Source organism: Canis lupus, chromosome 35 (genome assembly GCF_048164855.1).
Source record: "Canis lupus baileyi chromosome 35, mCanLup2.hap1, whole genome shotgun sequence".
Classification (NCBI taxonomy): domain Eukaryota; kingdom Metazoa; phylum Chordata; class Mammalia; order Carnivora; family Canidae; genus Canis; species Canis lupus.
This window is the reverse complement of record NC_132872.1, coordinates 8462039-8484894: the sequence shown is the minus strand read 5'-3', so window position 1 is coordinate 8484894 and position 22856 is coordinate 8462039. Positions and strand designations below refer to the sequence as shown.

General features: G+C 46.0%; 1 protein-coding gene across 3 annotated transcripts in view; it reads right to left on the bottom strand.

Moving 5' to 3' along the window:
• B4GALT4 (beta-1,4-galactosyltransferase 4) overlaps positions 1-22527 on the bottom strand; it is a 28561-nt gene extending 6034 nt beyond the window's left edge. The window contains exons 1-6 of one of the 3 annotated variants that reach the window (XM_072812486.1): positions 22396-22514; positions 19581-19673; positions 11611-12004; positions 8916-9148; positions 5436-5623; positions 389-511 (exon numbers count right to left, since the gene is read on the bottom strand). In XM_072812486.1, the coding sequence (XP_072668587.1) occupies positions 389-511; positions 5436-5623; positions 8916-9148; positions 11611-11863 (797 nt within the window). In that variant the 5' untranslated portion in view covers positions 11864-12004; positions 19581-19673; positions 22396-22514. Of the gene's footprint in view, positions 1-388; positions 512-5435; positions 5624-8915; positions 9149-11610; positions 12005-19580; positions 19674-21834; positions 21854-22395 lie in introns of those variants that run through there. The other 2 variants (XM_072812488.1, XM_072812487.1) reach the window with 2 other exon arrangements.
• Between the last annotated feature and the right edge of the window lie 329 nt (positions 22528-22856).

The window sequence follows — 22856 nt, the reverse complement described above, 5'->3', positions numbered from 1 at the left end:
CTGAAAACTCTGCCAGGATTCCCTTGGGTCTGAGAAAAAGCACAGGCTCACAACAGACTCTCTGGCCCCTTTCCTTAAATAGCAGTTTTGCAGTTTGGGCCCCTGTCTCAGTAAGTGATACCCTCCAGCAAGTAGAGAAAGCTCCATCAACACTTCTGGTCCCTTAACATCCATGAGCCAGAAACAAAGGACCCTCCATCATTTCTGAACTGTCAATGGCAAATAGCAATTTGGGCTGCCCTGCTCCCACCCCCACCCCTACCTAAGCCTGATCTGTGGCCTCATGACCTGCTGGACTGGCATCTATAGGAACTATCCATAAACACAGGTTTCTAGAGCCACCAGTGATAGCAGAGCCCCGTGAAGGGGACCTGTCCCTGTTGTTCACCTGAGTCTGAGGTCATCGTCTTCGCCTCCCCATCCCCAGTAGTTGTTAGAGAATCCATTCACCTTGAAAAATTGCTCTCTGCTGAGGGCAGTGACACCCCCAAAATATCCGCTGTAACGTAACCTGGAGCAAAAGAGAGGAGAGAAAAGGTACCATCAGCACAAGGCCATTTCGGTTCTCCACACACTCTTCGGATGTCCCTCATTTCAGGGCCGGCATTCTAGGAACACTGAGGACCACGCACTTTCATCCGTCCACTCCTGCTTGACCTCCGCCTCCCAATGTTCCGGGTCCTCTCTGTCGGCCCTTCTTTCCTCTGTCTGGAAAAGTGCTCACATCTGCTCACTAAGCAAAGGGCTACGCACCTGTTGTGAATGTTTGTGTGCAGAGGTCTACAGAGGAACCTATAAACGTGTGCTGAAACATCAGATCTGAAGGACAGATTTCATATCATGTGCCAATCCAGTGAGCAGTGACGGCTGCCAAGGGCACTGGGTCAGGAAGGATCCTGAGGCTGGTTCAGCACAAATGAATGCCCTGATGAATACACTGGATTTTTACTTTAACTTGTTTTGACCGGGTGCGGGGAGAGACGAGAGAGCTCCTGCACACACTTCGTGTGCAAACTCCACTTCTGTGCACGTAAAGTTCCATCTCTGAGTCTGTGTCCCGAAGAAGCCAACACACCTCAGCAATCTTGAGGTTTCTGGCTTGGGCAACAAGACAGAGGATAGTCTTTCAACGAAAACAGAGTACACAGAACAATAAGAGGAAGACAATAAAGTGTGTTTTGGGTAAGCTGCATTTGAGATACCCCTGGTGCTTTTGCTCGTGGGCAAAAGGATATTGGATCCGAGTTCAAAAGAGAAGAGTGGCCACAGACATGGCTTGGGAACTAAGATGTCAAGAGGTGGTGGTTGATGACGTAGAAGCAGTCTCCTGAAGACACCGGAGTAGGTGAGAGGTTGCAGAGGGTGGAGCTGTGCGGATGCCGAGAAGAAAAGGGGGAAGGGGAAGAGATCAAGGCACGTCGGAGTCCCAGTCATTTAGGACTCTAATGGATTATTGGCAGACAAATTAGCAAAAAAGAGAAATAAAGACAACCCTTGAATATAACTCTGTAACGATTCAGAAATGCAACTGAAGGCAGCTTTATAACTTGGATGTTACTGAATAAAAAGGTAAAACATATGGAAGATTTCTAACTTTAACCTCAGTTCAACGTGCTCCAAGACCAGCGCCCCTGGGTGGCTCAGTCGGTTAAATGGCTAAGGGGCTGGGGCTGTCTTCAGCTCGGGTCATGATCTCAGGGTCTTGGGACTGAGCCTCCCACCCCCATCCAGGGGGTCTACTCAGCAGGGAGTCTGCTTGTCCCTCTCCCTCCCCCTGCTTGTGTGCTTTCTCTCAAATAGATAAACTCTTAAAAAAAAAAAAAAGAAGGAAGGAAGGAAGGAGGAAGAAGGAAAGGAAAGGAAAGGAAAGGAAAGGAAAGGAAAGGAAAGGAAAGGAAAGGAAAGGAAAGGAAAGGAAAGGAAAGGAAAGGAAAGGAAAGGAAAGGAAAGGAAAGGAAAGGAAAGGAAAGGAAAGGAAAGGAAAGGAAAGGAAAGGAAAGGAAAGGAAAGGAAAGGAAAGGAAAGGAAAGGAAAGGAAAGGAAAGGAAAGGAAAGGAAAGGAAAGGAAAGGAAAGGAAAGGAAAGGAAAGGAAAAGAAAAGAAAAAGAAAATTGTTCCAGGAGCAATTAAATATTTCTGCTTTTCTAGATACGAGAAACCAGATGGAAAGACCAACAAACATGTATCTAATAGGTGGATTCCCAAAGGCCAATCTGTATGTAGTTCAGCTGTTCGTTTCTCTGTCCTGAGTATACATGGGGAGGCCCTGTTTAACCCACAATGGAAACAGATTTACTTGCAACCCCTCAACCGAAAATTCTAGAAAAATGGTATGACGACTTAAAAGAAATAAAAGGAATGAAGTGCTCGGAAGGAGCTGTCACTGGACAAGACACCTGCTGCTGTGACTTGTTGTCGTGCTGCTGGGCTCTGACTGGGAAGGCCTTCCTGAGGCCCTGCAGACCGGCAGCTTCATCATCAGGACGCTGAGTGGCACCACGGCCCAGGCGCAACCTGCCACGCACAGCAATGGGTCAGCAGGAAAGAACCGGCATTACCGATTTGGCCGTGATCTCAGGGATCTCAGGGAACCGCCGTCCACTGAGTGCAAGACAGCGAGCTGAACACAGAACCAGAGAAAGTCTAACACAAGATGGGAACATCATCAGGGTTTGAGGAAGGAGATGCCATGCATCAGGGGCAGGTGGGCCTGGGAGGATTCAGATAGGTAGGAACCTGGGGGAACCCCTGGTGGCCAGAACTCCACGAGGAAAGGTGAAGAGAGAGGCAATGGGGCTGTCCGGGATCACCTGGAGAGCAGTGTGGCCGCAGTGGGAGGTGCAGAAGGACACCAGCCAGGAAAAAGGGTTGAGGAGCTCTCAGTTTCTCAGCTGCTTCTTAGATGGCAAATGTCTACGTGTTTGTTGATCTCTGCTTTTGGTTTTTCTTCTCACTGGGAAAAGCATAACCAGTTAATTGGCCCTGGAACAGTTTTATTTATTTTTAAAGGGCTGTAAGACCCTTATAGTATCCAGTGGCCAGGAATGTCCTTACGGAAAGTAGTTAGGTGCCAAAAGAACTCTTGGCAGTAAAACTTGCCACAGGCTGGTCCAGGGCTTCATCACTGATCCAGTCAGTGAGAAAAATAAGACTTATTTCGGGCCTCATCAGAGTCTGAGACAGTTGGGGCAGGTTACTTGAAGTTCTTCCCTCTGCATGTGTGTGAAGACTTTTCCAGCACTTCAACACATCCATGGGGCTGCAGTAACAAGGAGTAAAGCATGTGCATTTCAAGCTCTGTGACACAGTGAGACATCATTGCCAGCAGGGAGCAGACCCTTAGGTGCCTGCAACCCCACCTGCCCTCCTGCGCACGATTAGAGGGATTTTGCCCAAAGTAGCAAAGGTACGAAGCAGGGGACAGGGATGAGGGCAACTCCTACATTACTTGGGACACAAAAGATGTATGTTTACACAGACACATACAATAAAGTAGAAAGATATAAATGACAAACAACCAGAACCAGAGGAAAACTTAGAATAGAGGATTTTTAAAAAGATTAAAATAGGAAATATATTAGATCTCTGATCTACAAGAAAGACTCTTTTCAGCTTTAATAAAAGAAGGCCATGGATTTGGCTCAGAGCTCCTTACATCCAGATCAAAAGAAGAGACACATTCAGTCATCTGATTCATATTAAGAAAACCCTGCCAGTTACTGAAAGAAGACAAAGGCTTTCTGATATCTAATTACAAAAGAAACGTCTGGCCAGTGACAATAGCAAATCAAAACATTAAGATCCATACAGGGGCTGTTTTTAGAGTGAGCAGCATCTGATGAAATTCCTGATTGCGGCACTGAAGTTTTACTTAAAATTAATTTCCAGCAGGAAAGCCCAAGAACTCAGTTCCTTGTGATCCAGCTGAATTAAAAAAAGAAAAATCTAGAATCCCCCCTCCCCAAAAGGCCTTAAACAACATGTATCTGCACTCCAAAAAACAAACAGCAATAAAACCAATCCTGCGTGGTTATAATTTCTCATCACAGGTGTTCACAAAGAACTGAGAGTTATCTATGGAAGGGTCCAAAGTGCAGGTATTCTCTGTTGGACATGGGGATATCACATTAATTTTACGTAGACAGTGACGTGTTTCCAAAAACACCAAGGTACCCTGACATGACACGCTGCTTTCTTCCATGCAGAGGTGGCTCAAGGAGACCAGAAAGCAAGACCTTCAGGTAAGGATTATGATAAAATTCCCCAGGGATCCCTGGGTGGCGCAGCGGTTTGGCGCCTGCCTTTGGCCCAGGGCGCGATCCTGGAGACCCGGGATCGAATCCCACGTCGGGCTCCCGGTGCATGGAGCCTGCTTCTCTCTCTGCCTGTGTCTCTGCCTCTCTCTCTCTCTCTATGTGTGACTATCATAAATAAATTAAAAAAAAAATTAAAAAAAAAAAAATTCCCCAAAGGATGGTTCCCTTCCAGACCCCTCCCCTGCCCCCGGGGCCCACCTCACCCCAACTCAGGAGCGCGGCATCTCCAGTCTCAGCTTCTCCCCTTCCGTCTTGCTCTGCCCAGCACACCAAAGGCCAGCAGCACTGAGCTTCTCCTAGCACCCTTCAGCTATATTGGGGCACCAGACGCCCCTCAGTCCCTTCCCTAGCAAATCCGAATCCCTTAGCCGACTGAATGAGGTGCATGGTCTGGCCCCTCCCTGCTGTCATCTCTTGCCTCTCCTCCCTCCACCATTCCAGACACTCCTTCCTGAGCACTAATGAACTACCTGCATTTCCCCTCGAAAGCATGCCATGCTCTCTCTTGCTTCCACGTCTTGGAACTCTGCTGCGAAGCTCCCATTGTGGCACAAGATGAAGGAGCCACGTGCCCCAGGGAAGAGCTTTACACCCCTGGGCAGGTGTTTCTTAGAGACCTTGTACGCTCACCCATTGTAGCTTATTCTAGGTATCTGCTTATATTCCACAGTTTACACAGGGATTGGGTTTGAAGTCAGTACCGAGGGCAAAAATCACCTGCAGTGTTACTCTTGGGAATCCCTTACCGTCCAAAGGGAGAGACCTACACAACTGGAACAGCCCAGACTCTGGGATTTAGGCCAGTGCCTTGGAAGTGTTCTACTCAGCGTGGACTTACTGGCAAAAGTAAGGGGCACCCTAGAGGCACGTGGGTGGGGCTGGCTGTCATTCGCAATGCTTGAATCACTTTACCCTTCCTGTTCCTTCCCTTTTGTCTTTCATCCTCTGCCAAGACTGCTATCATTCCTGTTTTGAACTTAAGTGATGTGTCATGGATCATTCTTCTTTTTCTTCATTTTTCTGCGACAGTCTGGTCACCATGCCCTGCACAGCCTTGATGACAACAGGGCGAGCTTCTCAGCCTAAGCAAGCCATGAGCAGAGCTGCCTTAGCACCCACCTGTACCCGGTGCTGTTCCTGCCAACCACCAGATGCTTGGGCTGCTCCTCACACTTATAGAGGTTCAAGTCATTCTCGGGCACCAGGTCCACATCGTGGAATATAAAGCAGTCCCAATTTTCATCCTTGAGAGCTTCTAGATAGCCCACATTCAAGAGTTTGGCTCGATTAAACTTCTTAGTTCCAGCCTATAGATAGAGAAATTAAAACTTGAAAAGTTGCAGAGATAAGATTTCTCATGGTGGGTGCCCCTCTTCAGCTCAGAGGCAGGAGCTGGAATTATTCTTCCCAAAGCCCAAGAATATACTTGGTACACGAAGGTCTGACAGAGAAGACGCAGGAACAATAAAAGACCATTTGGGCTTTTGTGTGTTTTCATATAGACTTGTATTCCAAATGTTACAAACATGCCTTGAAATGGAGAGCTAGAGCTGTGGCTTAATGGCTATAGAGTTTCAGTTTTGCAAGCTGAGAAATTTCTAGAGACTGGTTATACGACAATGTGAATGTACTTCACACTACTGAACCGAAAACTTAACAATAGTTATGATGCACTTTTATGACTGTGAACCTGGGGAGATCCTGGCAAGGCATCAGATCTCCTTGTCCTCCCAGCCCATCGATCTTGCCCCTGAAGCCCTGCAATAAAATGGTTTGATTTAAAAAAAAAAAAAAAAAAAAAATTAAGATACTAAATTTTAAGTATACATCACAATTTTTTTTAAAAATCATACTTTTAAATTACAAATAAAAATAACTCAGAGCACCTGGGTGGCTCAGTCACTTAAGCTGCTGCCTTTGGCTCAGGTCATAATCTCTGGGTCCTGGGATCGAACCTTGCAACAGGCTTCCTGCTCAGTGGGGAGTCTGCTTCTCCCTTTCCGTGTTCTCTCTCTCTCTCTAATAAATAAATAAATCTTTTTAAAAATAACTCTAAAAATTTCTTTAAAAGCATGAGTGGGGATGCCTGGGTGGCTCAGAGGTTTAGCACCCACCTTCAGCCCAGGGTGTGATCCTGGAGACCCAGGATCGAGTCCCATATCGGGCTACCCACATGGAGCCTACTTCTCCCTCTGCCTGTGTCTCTGCCTCTATCTCTCTCTCTGTCTCTCATGAATAAATAAATAAAATCTTAAAAAAAAAAAAAAAAAAAAAAGCATGAGGGTCCTCTCTGGGAAGAGCAGAAGAGAAGGGCTGAAACTCCAAAGTCACTGGGCCTTCTGGAAGGCACACGTGCAAAGTGTGTGCCAACGTCTGATTCTGGGCCGGCTACTGCCGATCACACCCATATCTCTGTCCCAAGTACAGCTATAAACCTTTTTTATACACCCTCCACGCCAATTAGTATCACTGCTTTACTGTCTGACTTCCAGCTGATCCCAATCTTACCATATGTAACAAATTTACACTAAGCTTCCAAGAGACACTGTTTACCAGAGAAGACCAAGAAACCTGGACCCATAAACAGAGGTTATTGCTAATGTTCCTGAGCTACCTAGAAGTTTCTCGGAATCACTGCAAGAGAATCCTGTTTTAATCCTTAATGGCAGAAGGTGATCCTTGGGGCACCTGGGTCGCTCAGTCAGTTGAGCGTGGGACTCTTGATTTTGGCTCAGCGCATGATCTCAGGGTTGTAGGACCAGGCCCCACATCGAGCCTGTTTACCCCTCTCTCTCTGCTCCCGTTCCCTGCCCTCCCACCACTTGCACTCACCCTCTCTCTCAAATAAATAAAATCTTAAAAAAAAAAAAAGAAGGTAATCCTCATAGTCCCCTTATAGAAGGGATTCATCACTTGGCTAAGAAGAGAACACAATTCAAACAGTAATATGAATAAAGCTATAGCATCAGAAAAATTTTACAGAATTTTTTCATAGCTGTTTGGATCATAATCCTTAAGAATAAATTCCCGTTTAATAAACAGCTTATCAAAAAAAAAGTTTATCATAAAGAAAATACAGGTAGTTCTCAAAAGTTACCACAGTATTTTCCTGAAAAGACTAATACCAAGCAGACATATTTTTCCAGTCTCAAATAAATACACTGTACATTGGGGGCCGCTGTCCTGAGTAAGAACTGAGAATGATTAGCACCATTTTTTTTTCTTTTTTTAAAGATTTTATTTATTCATGAGACATACAGAGAGAGGCAAAGACATAGGCAGAGGGATTACCAATTGCCACCATTCTTAAATAACATTTAAAAAGAAAAATAAGGACACCTGGGTGGCTCAGCGGTTGAACGGCTGCCTTCAGTTCAGGTTGCGATCCCGAGGTCCTGGGATCGAGTCCCGCATTGGGCTCCCCGGGGAGCCTGCTTCTCCCTCTGCCTATGTCTCTGCCTCTGTGTCTCTCATGAAAAAATTAATAAAATCTTTAAAAAAAGAGAAAAGAAAAAGAATTATAGGGGTGTCTGGGGGGCTCCGTCAGTTAAACATCTAACTCTTGGTTTTGGTGCAAGTCGTGATCTCAGGGTCCTGAGATCGAGCCCCAGGTCGGGCTCCATGCTCAGCTGGCAGTCTGCTGGAGATTCTTTCCCTTCAGTTCTGCACCTACCCCCACCGGCATGTGCTGTGTCTCTCTCAAAAAAATAAGTTGATAAAACCTTTACAAAAAATTATAAGCCAATAATAGTAAAATTTTGTTTCAAACCCTAAAACATGGGTATACTATATATGCACATTGATTTCACGGTATTAAGCACGGTATTAAGTATGTAGTGAATGATTTTTCTTGCATTGTTGGCACTTGTAAGGACTTGAGGGGGAATTATTTGGGTGGTCTGGGACAATGTGGGAAAGCGAGACATGGATATTTAAGCTGATGCCTTATCTTTCTCTCAGTAAACATTAATACCAAATACAGTCATCTTCATCAGCCTCTCTACTTGGAGCTAAATCCTTCAAAAACAGCCTAAGCTTCACACCACTGTGTTCCTACTGAATCATGCTTCTGGAAGCCAAATAAGGGAGTCGAGAAAGGGAAAATTAAATATAATCTGTTTTACATAATAAAAGTTATAAGCAGAAAGACGGAGACAGTCCTAGAACTCCAGAGCTGTTAACGCAGTAACCTGTCGCATCCTCTGCCCAGACCCCCACTGAACAGCCACACTCAATAATGAAAAACAATTATTCCAACATCTCATTGTGTCATGTACAGCAAAGGCGGGAGGGAATACACGGTGAATCTCTGGGGAAAATCTCTGGGTGGTCACAGGCTATCACGGAAGGGCTTAGACACAGAAAACAAAAACAAAACTAAACAGACTTCCTCCAGAGGTTGATTTAAGGGGCACACTTAGTCTGATTATCCCACACTCGGAGGCAAGAATTTCCTTTATTCCTTTCATGGATCAATGAGGCAGGAGCCTTTTTCTTTGATGAGTCTGATGCTCCCTTTACCCAGGACACACAAGTGGCCATGTCCCCCCCTCGCATCCCAGAGAGAGGAGGACCAGGCGGGCAGAGGCCCAGCCTCACCTGATGGATGATGTAGATGCCATAGTCCAGCTGCTGCCTCTGCAAGAAGGGGTGAAGGTGCTCTAGCAGGTACATCAGGTGTCTCTCTCTGTTCCGGTGAGGAATGAGGATGGCAACCCGCTGCAAAGCCTTACATTCCTCAGGGTGATAGCGACCTCTGTGCACTTGGGGATTTTTCGCCGCCACTTCTTCCAGGGTGAGATCTGGTTTGAAGATGAGCTTGTTCTGGCCCCCTACGGTAGAAACAGGACACGGCAAGTAACAGTAGCTGTCTCATCGGGGGCTGACAGGGTACATGAGCACCCACATAAAGCACTGGGAACACTACCCGGCACACTGTGACGACCATAGGAGTTTTGGGTTTTAGTGTTATTACTTTTGAGGCCTTGTTCGGTCATGAACTGTAACCAGAGTCATGTGACCCAGGCTGCTGGCTGCAAAGGCAAGTAGATGACACATAAGAGCATTCCCCTGTGGCTGGAGAACCAACCCTGGGTCCGTGATTCATCTGTGAGGAGGAGAGGCATTCTGTCCCGTGGCCCTGGTAAAAAGCAGAGGTCAGGGCTAGACTAAGTAGCTTCAAATTGCTCCATCCTCTTTTCCTTCTCAAAATTCCAAAGGAGGGTAAAGTCTCTTAAAAATCAGAAGCGTTCTGGGGCACCTGGTGGCTCAGTGAGTTAAGTGTCTGCCTTCAGCTCAGGTCAGGATCTCAGGGTCCTGGAATCGAGCCCTGCATCGGGCTCCCTGCTCAGCTTCTCCTTCTCCCTCTGCCTCCCCCTGCTCATGCTTTCGCTTTCTCTCTCTCTCTCTCTTTCTCTTTCAAATAAATAAATAAAATCTTAAGAAAAAAAAAATTAGGAGCATTCCACGGAATCAAGTTCATGGGCAAGGCCATGTTCCCACTCTTTCCCTGAGCTCCTGAGACCCATCCTAGCTCCTGAAGGTAAAAACCACGAAAGGAAATAGCAACCGGCCTCACGTCTCACCCAGCAGTAACACGTATGAGCAACATCCTAATTCTCCCGTTGTGCACGGCTGCAGACATCCCCCACCGCAGCACCTACTCAGTGAGTCTGGAACAGCCTGGCTGGATGAAACCCAAGGCCGTGCATGGTGACCGACCCCGTGCAAGGCTTTATAGATTAGGCTAGAGGCCCTCCTGCCCATTCTGAATGAACAGGGAATACTGACTGGGAAGAGAGGAGGCAGTGTTCTGGTTAGAGAACTCGGCCACACGTTGTTTTTTAGACTCCACATACACTGCTCGGGCTGTGACATCTCAAGATGCTTGCACGTTGTGCCATCCCCTCCCGAGCAAGGCAATCACAGGCCCTTCCGACGTATGGTCTCCACGCCTTGCTCCGGGGGACCAGCCCTGGCCACGGCTGCTTGGACCAGGCTCCAGATTCCATGAAGTGGCTGAAAGACTCTGGCCAACAGCACCAAGGCCAAATAACTGCTTCCAGCCAGCTGGAGACGAACTGGCCTACAAGGAGGAGCCTTTTCTGAAGGTGTGAGACTTAGAGCCACAACTTAGAGCACCAACGCCCTATAATCAAAGTCTGTAAAATGAGTTGTGTGAGGGGTAAGCTAGCCAAGCCACGGGACGAGATGACGGCGTGGCTGTAGAGACGGCTTCCCACGTAGCCCCTTAACAAACCTCCCATCTGAATTAGCCTAAGCCTCTATTCTTGGCCCCTGAAAGAGCCCCGTGCAACAGGTCTGATACAAGTGGGTCCCCTTGCTCACTTTCTCATCGCCTTAACTTTTTAGGGGCCCTTTTTTTTTAAAAAGACTTTATTTATTCATGAGAGACACAGAGAAAGGGGCAGAGACATGGGCAGAGGCAGGAGCTCGATGTGGACTCGATCCTTGGAGCGGGATCACGACTGGAGCCGAAGGCAGACGCTCAACCACTGAGCCACCCAGGAGCCCCAATTCACTGCTAAATTAAATTGAAAGGCAAGACATCAAAGGGGAATCAGAGCATGCAACATATTTAAGAAATAAACACTAAAGACAACATTGAAAAACCTACTCAGTCTTGTCCCTTGACTCCATACTTTGGGCCAAGGGAATAGGAACAGATGTGACATGAGCGGATTTCTCCACTTGTGCTCTGTGGATGCCAGGAGAAGGATAACAGCCAGGCCCACTAGCTCACTGGTCGCAGGAGGAGGATGGGACGCAACATGGAACAGAGCCACCAGCCTAGATCCATGGACCCCCAGTCCATCCGGCAGACTTGTGAGCGAAATACATCCCTACTGATGTGTGCTTCTGAGGCTCCCACGGCTGGTAATAAAACTGGGTATGTTCATAGAATGGAAGACGGCCTGCACGTCAGCAGTATAGATACGTCTCCCAAACATAATGCTGAACAACGGAAACCAGACACAAGAGAGCTCATGGTGTATGTTTCTAATTACATAAAGTTTAAAAACAGGAAAAATCTAACACCTAAGTGTTAGAATCCCGAAGTAAGGGTCATGCCTGAAAGAAGCATGAGAATTTCTGGGGTTCCAGAAAGATTCCATTTCTTAATTTACATACTGATGACACGGGTATGTTCATTTTGTGAGACTTTATCAAGTCGTACACTTCTGATTTGTGTTTTTCTGCACATATGTTATATTTAACTAAAAAGTTGACACGGCACTTGTTAAAAAAAAAAAAAAACAAGAAAACACCTTACTGAGATACGGAGACACAGAAGGGCAGCTGTCCAGGTCTGCTTCTTTCCTGGATTCTTCATTAGTCATAGTTTTCTCCTTCCCCCAAACGAGGACCTTGTTGAAATTAGCCATGAAATCCTGTGCTTTAGGGATCTCTTGAATAGCACCCACAAAGTAGTTGCTGGTGGCCCACCCAACCACTGTCAGGCATAAGAGAAAAAGCAACAGTAATCGGACTTTGTAGGAAAGGTGGAAGGTCACCAGGAAGCCCATGGCTGTTATTCCGTGAGCAGCACGTATCCCTCCACTTCACCGCAGGCAGGAAGCCTCAAGTGCAACTTCTCCAATCCAAAGGCAAACCTGGCGACAACTAAGGATGCCTGCTTCTGCTCAGTAGCTCTGCTCCATCAGTCTCTGAAAGGCAATCACCAAGACACGTTGTTTCACGTGGAAATCCTATCCTGAGTGATTCCCATCAGCGCAGACTGAAAACCTATCCCCAGGGGATCTTGGCTGACAGCAATGGGGCTTCTCCAACAAGGACTTTGAGGTCAGAAAATCAGAGATTTCAGGAGCGGGGGGCTCCACCCATCTGTGCCTCGCTGGAGTTCTCTCCGGGTTACCACCCAGGCGGTCACCCAAGAAGAAAAGGTGCTTCCAGATGTTGTACAGGAGGTGAAGGTAAAGAAGAGGCTGTGAATGCCTCCTCAGTTCTGAGTTGGATGCAGCCCCAAATATGCCCCCCCATTTTTTCTTTAGTGGCCCTTTCCTAGCACAACTTTAAGAGAAGGTTAACAACATGTGAAATATTGTATTTTTGACCCAAAGAGAAAAATAAGGAAAAAGGCAAAAGCTCTTCTCTGTGACAGCTAGAAACACTTGTTCCTCGACAACAGGCAATAAAAGTCAAGGATGTTTCAGCTGTAAATGTTACATTCACAAGGAGGCACTGACACAGCGCACATCCCGACAGGTGGGGGGTGAGGGCAGGAAACGTAAGAGGACGCCGACACAGGAGGTCAGCCATCTAGAAGGCTAACAGGGAGAGCCACAGCACAGTGTTTGACATCAGGGGTTTGGATTTAGACAGAAACCGTATCAGCCATGACACCCCAAGCCTGTCACTTAACCGAGCCTCAGTCTCCTTACCTGTAAAATGGGGATAAAAACAACACCTCCCTGGAGAGGTTACTGCGGGACTGAATGACCTGATATATTAAAACAGAGTGTTAGCCCACCTCCTGGTGCATAGTGAGCACCGACTACGTGCTGACCATCACTGATATTGTTGTTCTCTTATTCACATTAAGTAACTCTAAAGATGAGCAACAGGTGGGCACCCAGGCGGCTGCCACAAGCACCTCTCTATCGTACCATTTCTCACCGTCAGTTGAGGAGTTGACATTCTGGTTTCATACTGTACAAGCACATGGTGAGATAGTATGAGTTCACCTCTGAGAGGTGGCTATGCCCTTAGTTACTGACAAAAATCCAGTTTTGGGCCCACCCTGGACCGTAGTGAATGCACGAATGTGATGAGGGCTACTTGGCAAGGCCCCCTGGGGACAGCCAGCAATCCCCCCCACATCCTCCCTGCACTGCTGAAACCACCTCTCTCCTCAAATTCTAAGCATGTTATCACAAGGGTGCAGAAAATGCCAGGGCGGCAATCATCTGCATATTACTTCTACAGCTTAAAAAAAAATGATGATTTTTCAAAAGACAGTTTTTTGTTTTTTTTTTTTAAGACAGTTCTCTAAGGCAGGTATCCTCAGTTAAATGGATGGAATGGAGACCAAAATATTTTCTGTGCCAAGTAATGACACAAAAACAGGTATGATTAAATCTTAACAAAAAAGAAAACAGAGGGCAGCCCCGGTGGCGCAGCGGTTTAGCGCCGCCTGCAGCCCAGGGCGTGATCCTGGAGACCCTGGATCGAGTCCCGCGTCGGGCTCTCTGGATGGGGCCTGCTTCTCCCTCTGCCTGGGTCTCTGCCTCTCTTTCTCTCTCTGTGTCTCTATGAATAAATAAATAAAATCTTAAAAAAAAAAACAGAAATAAACTCTGATGTCTATATGATGACCACTAAAACTACAGAAAGAAGAAAACTCTAGAAAGAAATATAGCCTAAAAGCAGACAATAACTGTATGAGGAGTATGGGATTAGCCAAGGGTACTGTTTTCTCTTTTATTTTTTTACTTTTCTATCATCTCCTTCTGTCCTTTCATAATGAAAACAAAGTTGTTAAACTGGTTTTTAAAATTTTTTAGAAGATTTACTTATTTGAGAGAGAAAGCACATGCGTGCACACAAGAGCAGGGGTCCGGCAGAGGGAGAGGAACAAGCAGGCTCCCTGCTGAGCAGTGACATGGGGCTCCACCCCAGGACCCTGGGATCATGACCTGACCCTAAGGCAGTCGCTTAACCAACTGAGCCAACCAGGCGCCCTGTGTTTGTTTGTTTGTTTTTAATTAGACATAGGATGTGGTAATTCAGAAAAAACCAGAACAAGACAATCTTAGCACCTCTCAAGATAGTCCCCTACTTCACTGATGGGTAGCGTTCCCAAAATTTAGCTCTAGGCTAAGTTCAAGGGCTACATAGAAAGCATTTCTCTCTAGGTTCAATGTTATAAACGGAGGTTAGGTTCCTGGGTCAAGACACAAAAGAGAAGATTTGACTCAGGAAGCAATTAAACAGGATGGCCTGTGATTAGGGTCTTGTGAGAGTATCACAAGGAATTGATGCTGAAGGCCGTAATAACAGCTAATAAGAAGAGTTGATTTATTTGTGCATTTACTCAGTGGCATGCACTGGGGTTAAATCACTTCTATTAATTTACCTACTTCGCATTCCCAACCTTGCAAGGTCAAAATCATTAGTCTCTCCATTTCATAGAGGAGAAAAATGAGTGTAGAGAGAGTAAGGAACTTGCCCTCAACCATACAACTAGTAAGGCTGGAGCTGGGGTCTGAGCCCACAAGGCCAGGCCCAAAGGCTGCTTCTGCCACTAGCTAACTTCACGTGGGCATTCCAATCTCTTTCCTCACCTAGCTACCTGGGTGCACCCAACACAAACCCCTGAAATATGCAGAGTTCCCCTTGGCAGCCTTCTATCCCTCTTCTACGTCCTCCTCCCTTTCCACATGGCTTCCTGCATCTGATCTCCTCCCTCCAGGAAGTCTGCAGGTTCCTGGGGCTAATCAGACAACTTCTTGGGGACTTAACGGCAGAGGCTTACCTGCTTGAATCCACAATAGTGTTTTTAAGGTTTTTTGTTTGTTTGTTGTTTTTTTTATTTAAATCCCAGTTAACACACAGTGTAATGTTAGTTTCAGGTGTACAATACAGTGATTCAACACGTCCATCTCATTCTTGGAAAATTTAGACTGAGCCCATTGTTTTCCTTAGAGCTGCTTATGGAGGAATAGCCCCCTACCAGGGAGACTCACCTGGCTGAGGAGACTTCTGACCACAGAGGTACTACAGTGTTAGAAGCACAAAGGACCAGAGGGCACACAAGTCAAGCACCCTGTCCTTCTACACAGGGAGGAAGAGTGGCTTAGAGAGATTTAAAACCTACCCAACCAGGGCAGCCCAGGTGGCTCAGCGGTTTAGTGCCACCTTTCAGTCCAGGGCGTGATCCTGGGGACCTGGGATCGAGTCTCAGGTCGGGCTCCCTGCATGGAGCCTGCTTCTCCCTCTGCCTGTGTCTCTGACTCTCTCTCTGTCTCTCATAAATAAATAAATAAATAAAAATATTTAAAAAATAAATAAATAAAACCTACCCAACCAATAGCAAGCTGGGAATAATCATAGACTAATATTGCTAAGCAATATTGCTGCACCCCACGGCATTTGTCCAAAGATAAGAAATTTATTATAAAGGCAAGGAGCCATTCTTAATGATTACCTAATAATTAGCCCTTCATTGCTAAGTCCACTTCCTGAAATGTGGATCTAGTTAAAAAATAATCACTTCTCCTTTCTTCTAAGCCTTAGTGCCATCTTCAAAACCGACTGTATAGGGAGCCACCAGCATGACGGAAGCGTGAGGTCTGGTTGGTTCCTGGGAGTAAACATGGGAGGTGTGAAGGGTCTATATAACACAGATCCAACTGTCTTTCAAAAGGGATCTCCTTAAAAAAAAAAAAAAAAAAAAGAGATCTCCTGCCCAGCCTGCTCATCTGCCAGTGACTGAAGGCAATCCCTCCCAACATGTTTATCAAGCTATTAAACATAAATATATATTATATATATGTATATATACATACATACACATTTAGCTTAAAATGTTGCTGTAAGAATTTATGGAGAGGTGCACCCAAACAGAGCTGGTACATTCCCAGGAGCACACGGATCACTAAGTCTATTTACCAACGTGATTCATGCTCAAATGTTATCAGAGTGCTAACCATGATAATGCTACCTTTGGAATTACATATTAACATACAGGTAATTTTTATTTTCCATTTCTCTGTTATTTCCTATTTTTCTTTTAATGGGTTTATATTATTTCCACAGTTTAAAAAATTATGATTTTCAGGGGTAGCCCCAGTGGCCCAGCGGTTTAGCACCACCTTCAGCCCAGGTGGGATCCTGGAGTCCTGGGTTCGAGTCCCATGTCAGGCTCCCTGCATGGAGCCTGCTTCTTCCTCTGCCTGTGTCTCTGCCTCTCTCTCTCTGTGTGTATGTCATGAATATATAAATAAAATCTTTTAAAAAAATTATGATTTTCAAAAGAAAGTTCTTTCTAAGGCAGGTAACCTTTGATTAATGTTTGGGAAAATGTCACCAGATTGGATGTATTTATAACATATAAGAAAAACAAAGAAAAATAATAACATATAAGTAATTGAGAGACCTTGAACCTAACCTTGAAAAGTTTTTTCCAAATACAATTTTAAAAGGAGGGGGAGGGGCCTGGATGCTCAGTTGGTTAAGCGTCTGTCTTTGGCTCAGGTCATGATCTCAGAGTGGAGTCCTGGGATTGAGCCCCTGCATCAGGCTCCCTGCTCAGCAGGGAATCTGCTTCTCCCTCTGCCCTTCACCCTGCTTATGCTCTGTGTCTCTCAAAAAATTTTTTTAAAAAGGAAAGAGTTTTCTTTTGCAATCAAAACAGTGACAGGAAAATTCTGATCACAAATAATAAATTCAGATAATGTAAAAGAAGCTATTTTAGGGCAAGACTTATTTTCTATAAGTCTGCCCCCTATAGTTCAAAATAATAGTTTTCGTAAGTTTTGTTCCTCCTTTCAATTCAACCAATCTTTTCTGAGCATCTGCTATTTTCAGGCATGGTACCAGGTACTAGGAATACAAAGGAAGTTAAGGCAGAGTCCTTGCACTTAAGGGTTTATTTCAATCCTTTCTTAGATTTTAATGACTGCTTTGTTTTAAAATATGCCAACCCCTCCCTAATAAATGGAGAAATAGATGAAATAAGATTGGTAAAATATTGAGATGTATTGATACTAGGTGATAAGTACTCAAGGGTTCATTTTCTTTTCTCTCTACTTTTGTGTATGCTTGAAGTTTCCCATAATAATGAAAGAAAAAATCTAGCAGGGATAATAAGTCTTAACAAAAGGTAAAACATGAATGCTAAGTATCATTTTTCAAGAATTTCTACACATACACATTTTTGCACCATGGGAAATGAAGGGAGGATACCAGGTGTCACTTCATAAATATTTACTAAACATTTATGTACCAAGAAAAAAGGGTGTGGTCTTCATTCAGCTGCTAAGAGTGCCAAAGCAGCGTTCCAAACCCATCTGGTTTCCAAACCCATCTGGAAGTCCTGGAAGCACAAGGCATCTCAGAGTGGGTATGATGTGGCCCCAGGCACATGATCCTACCTCTAGAGCAGCAAAGGGGAAAGGCTGATGGTTTGCTACTCCTTAACTCCTGCAGAGTTCCTGAGAGCTAAGTGTTTGCACACAGGTTGTCCTACCTTCTTTGGGGCTCTAGTATTCATCTCCTAATGATAGCTCCTTTACCATGGCTTTGAGTGATCACTGCTCAGACCCTAAAGAAGCAATGGTTCCCTGGTTGGGGGGTATGGGTGGGACTGCAATGACAGCCACTTACAAGTACAAGTCATTTAAACTCAGAGACTGAGCTCTGAATGGCCAAAATTGGAAGCATTTGAGCCAGAAAATAATGAAGGCATTGTATTTTAACCCACAGAATAAAATGAATATCCATGAGTCCATACAGACACAAGTGATCAAATAAATAAATGGGAGGAAGAGGACAGCTTTTTTTTACAGGAAACTTTCAATTAAAAAGGAAGCAGGAGATGGAAAAAAATCACCATTAGGCAAACATCACTCTAAGAATTGTTGCAGACAAGATCCGTCAATGGGTATTAAAATCAGTAGGTGAAAATTTGAGGATAAACAGAGTTTGTATAAGTCTCAAAATAGCGCCTCCAAGATAATTATTAGTTGTAAAGAGAAAGATAATAATTTTATAGTGGGGAAACATAGTAGATACTACCCTAAGTGATTAGGTTTAGTATCACCAGTGATAAGACCTACCAACCTCATCAATCAGTGACATTTTTTTTTAAATCAGTGACATTTTAAACTCCTTAAAATAACTAATGAGCACTCTTCAAATGGGTCAAAATAATGAAGGACAAGGTAAAACTGAGGAACTATCTCAGATGGAAGAGACTAAGGAGAAATAATTAAATGCAATGTAGATTCTGGATACAATACAAGAACAACAAAAAATTATTAGCAGGAAAATTGACGAAATTCAAATAAAATCTGGAGTTTAGTTAATAGTATTGATAATTGAACCATGGTTATATAACTGTCTAGTATTAGGGGAAGTTGAGTGATTTCTCTGTACCATTTTTGCAGACTTTCTCTAAGTCTAAACTTAGTTAAAAATTAAAAGTTAAGGGACACCTGGGGTGGCCCAGTGGTTGGGCGTCTGCCTTTGGCTCAGGTTGTGATCCCAGAGTCCTGAGATCAAGTCCCCCATTGGGCTCCCCGTGGGAAGCCTGCTTTTCTCCCTCTGCCTATGTCTCTGCCTCTCTCTGTGTCTCTCAGGAATAAATAAATAAAATCTTTAAAAAAGATTAAAAGTTAAAATTTTTAAAGTAGAACACTGAGTATAACCGAGGTCAACATAGGGCAGTCAGAGTAACTTAATTCTCAAAGAGAATCACTGTTTTTTATATTCCTGGACCTCAAGCTCACCTGACACATAGCAGGTGCTGAATTTGATAAATAACCAATGACTACCTAGAATATACCAGTTGAAATACTCAAGAACTCATCAGCATCATCCCAGGCAACTACCAAACTGATGAGACAGAGGGGAAAGAGAAGGAAAAACAAACATTAATAAAGACCAGGGGAAATTCCATTTGGGGAACATTTAAAAACTGAAAAAGGCTCACTCTCACACCAGCTCCCTTTGGTTTACTAACACCAACACTTTTCTAAGGGGAAAGAGCCCCATCTCGAATAGATGGCACTTGCTCTCCCTCATGCCCACCACCTTCTGCTCCTCTGTCATTGAATATTCAAAAGCTTAATGAGGGTGAACCATTTTCTTGTTTTACAGGATAAACTAAATTTAGGATTTCTCATCATTCATATGTGTTATTCTATACCTTGTCATAGGGGAGAATTTATCTGGAGGAAATAAATTTCCACAAAACAAACAAACAAAAAACACAAAAGCAGTGCTTCTCTCTCCTAATTCCGAAAGGAACTGCTGCTTGGATGGTCCCTTCCACCCTGAAGCCTCAGGGCACTCTGGAGCAGTGTCCCTGACTCCAGGCAAGAGCTGCCGGATGGTCCTACGTTATCCATTTTACAGCAAGAGTTGCCACAGAAAGGTCAGGAAACATGAAATATGCTCAGCTAGCAAAGGACTGAAATTGGTTTGTGAAGTATGTTACGCAGCATCACAGAATTCAGAAGAATTTCTGATGGGGGATTTTAATGGGGATTCATGGTGTACCTGTGACACATCCCAGAGAGCCCTGCAGGGGGTCAGCCAGAGTTCCCTTTCTGCAGTCCTTAGGGGCACACCAATGAGAAGGCTCGAGAAGGCCTAAGGAAATGGGAAAAACAAAGGCTCTGAAGTCACAAAGAGCTGAGTTCAAATCTCGCTACCAGATGTATGAATGGCTTTGGGCAAGTAACCAAAATTTCTGAATCTGTTTTGCCATTTTTTTAAAAAGCATGTTTAATGTTCCAAGAACGCCTCCAGCAAATTCACTGGGGAAATCTGTTAAAACTACAGATTCCTGGGCCCTACTCCAGAGCTTATAGCTCAGAACAGCTGGGCCTGGGACTTGGGAAAATGAATTTTTAACTAGCTCCCAGATGATTCTTCTACCCATTAAAATTTAAGAACCACTGAAATGAGAGAATGGGACGAGAATGCAAGAGATCCTTCAGCAATGTTCGTTTTCCTTCCAGTGAGGACAAGCGGTAAGAAGATATGTGAGGGGTGCCTGGCTGGCTCAGCCAGTAGAGCACGTGACTCTTGATCTCAGGGTTGTGAGTTTGAACCCCACGCTGGTGTAGAGATTACTTAAAAATAAAATCTTAAAAAAGATGTGAAAATGAGACTATTAAAATCCAGTTGATTAATTTTTTATTCCATCATTCAATAATTCATTCTAAGGAAATAATCAGAAAGGCAGACCAAAATATTCAAACCAACATTACAAAAATAGCCAAAAATCGCAAAGAATCAGAATGTTAACAATACGGAGCTGATTTAATTAATTACAATACCTCCATGTGCTGGAACACATGTTTTTATTAAAAAGGTGTTAAAAAACTTAACTACACGAGAAAGTGCTCATGATAGCAAAGCGGGGAAAAAAAACAAAAACGTATGTGTACAATTCTTATTTTTCTCTATATGTATGGCATGCATGTCTTTTATATATAAAATGCCAGAAAAAATCACTGGTGGTTATTAATTACAGAATTAGAGAAATTGTTTTTTTCCCATATGTTCTAGTTGTTGTAAAGGGGGGGGGGGGGGTTGTGACAGAAACAACAACACTGGTTTTTTTTTTTTTATAAAGTGACTACATAGATTTCCTTCAAAATATATTAAAATTTAAAGATGACACAATAGACAGGATTATAAATTTTCAGTTACATTAGTTTGGCAGCAATTCATTCATATAGCTTTTAAGGAGATCTGTTCTAAAGAGGTCCCAACAAGCCCAAGTTTTAAAAAAAGCAAAAAACAAAAACAAACCAAAAAAATTCTCAAAGCCTGTCAATAATTTTCAATGCCAGAGAATACTGCAGTCTCTCTGTTCGAAATTCCTTTTTTTTTCTGTTCGAAATTCCTATTCCTAGGTTCTACTCCAGAGATTTTTATTCCTAAGGTCTGAGGTGACGTCAGGAAATTCATATTTTCAACAGGAACCTAGGTATGTTTGAGAAACCACCACTGTCCCTTGATGGCTTAAAAAAAAAGAGACTAAAACCTCCACTGACTTGCTTCTGAGGTTCCCACTCTGAATAAAGATCTCTGAGAGATGGTTAGCTCTCAAATTATTTGTATGAATCTCTGGAAAAAGCACCCATTATTATTAGCTCAGTTTAAAATAGATACTAAATCCATATTCTATCAAGTGTCACATAAAATACCGCAACAGAGCTAGTTTTATTCCCCCTCCCCAACAAGATTATGTGGTTCAAACAATTCAGTGCTTCTCTCCAACAGATGTTTCTAATTTGATCAAGGCACACATGACAGGAACCTGAAAAATCCTGCAATTTCGTGGGGTTTAACGGCCAACCTTGCTCTAGAAGATAAAATTCCAAAAAGATAAACTGTGGTCCAACCAAGCATTATCTGCTCTCCTAGAGAGACACAGTCCAGCACTCTGCCCAGCCCTCCGGCCTAGAATAGCCCTCCACCCCTCTTTTCAAGCCTATTATCTTCGCCAGGACCCAGAATAATACTCATTCCTATCAGACATTCCCTTTCTTGCATCCCCAACATGTTATCTCCCTTTCTTAAAAAATTCAGAAATTAAAGGTGCCTGGGTGGCTCAGGGGTTGAGCCTCTGCCTTCAGGCCAGGGCCTGACCCTGGAGACCCAGGATCGAGGCCCCCGTCGGGCTCCCTGCAGGGAGCCTGCTTCTCCCTCTGCCTGGGTCTCTGCCTCTCTTTGTGTCTCTCATGAATAAATAAATAAAATCTCTTCTTTAAAAATGTAGGAATCCACACACACACACCTGTCCTCAATCCTCAAATTACTATCTCCTTGCTCCTCGCTCTCATCACCCCGGGCTGCAGGGCTCTCCCGGCGCCTGGGCGCCTCCGCCGCCTCCTCGCTCTCCCACCCCGGGGCACCCTGCACCCACCGCACCCGCCCTGTTGGCCGCCGCTCCCCGAAGGCCCGCAATCCCAGGGTCCGGTCCCCGTCCCCGTCCCCGTCCCCGTCCTGCCGGACTCTGCGAACTGGAGTCAGCCCTCGCCTAACGGAAGGCCGACTCCGGGCAGGTGTCTCCCAGGTCCCTGGAGCCCAGGTGAGTCGGCGGCCGCAGCAGGCCCCGGGCTGGGACCGGCGGGTCGGTTTCCCAGGAGGAGCCCCGCGCGCCCGGGCTCCTAGGAGGAAGGGGCTCGTTCCCGCCGGCTCCCCCGCCCGCCTCGGCCTCCGCAGGCCCCCGCTCCCGCCCCGCCGCCCGGCCCCGCGCCGCAGCCACCCCGGGGCGCCCCACGGCGGAGACCCACGGCGGCGCCCCCCGGCTCCCCCGCCCCCCCAGGCGCCGGCCGGCCCCGCGCGGCGCACTCACCGCAGGCCCCGGCGCCGCGAGCACCTCCCGCAGCAGCGGAGGCCGAGACCCGGGCCCGGGCCCGCCGCGGCCGCCCGGGAGGAGGGGCCCGAGCGCGGCTCCGCCCCCGCCCTCACCGGGCCTCGGGGGCGGGGCCTGGGGCGGGGGCGGGGCCTGGGGGCGGGGCCGCCCGGCTCTGCTCGCGTGGCGCTCCGCCCCCCGCCTTCCCGGGGCCTCGGGGGCGGGGCCTGGGGCGGGGGCGGGGCCGAGGCCTTGGGGGCGGGGCCGGGGCCCGGGGGCGGGGCCTCCCGGCTCTGCTCCCCTGGCGCTCCGCCCCCCGCCTTCCCGGGGCTTCGGGGGCGGGGCTCCGGGCGGGGGCGGGGGCGGGGCCTCTGCCTTGGGGGCGGGGACTAGGCCTCGGGGGCGGGGCCGTGGCGGGACCTCGGGGCGGGGCCTGGGGCGGGGCCGGGGCCTGGGGGCGG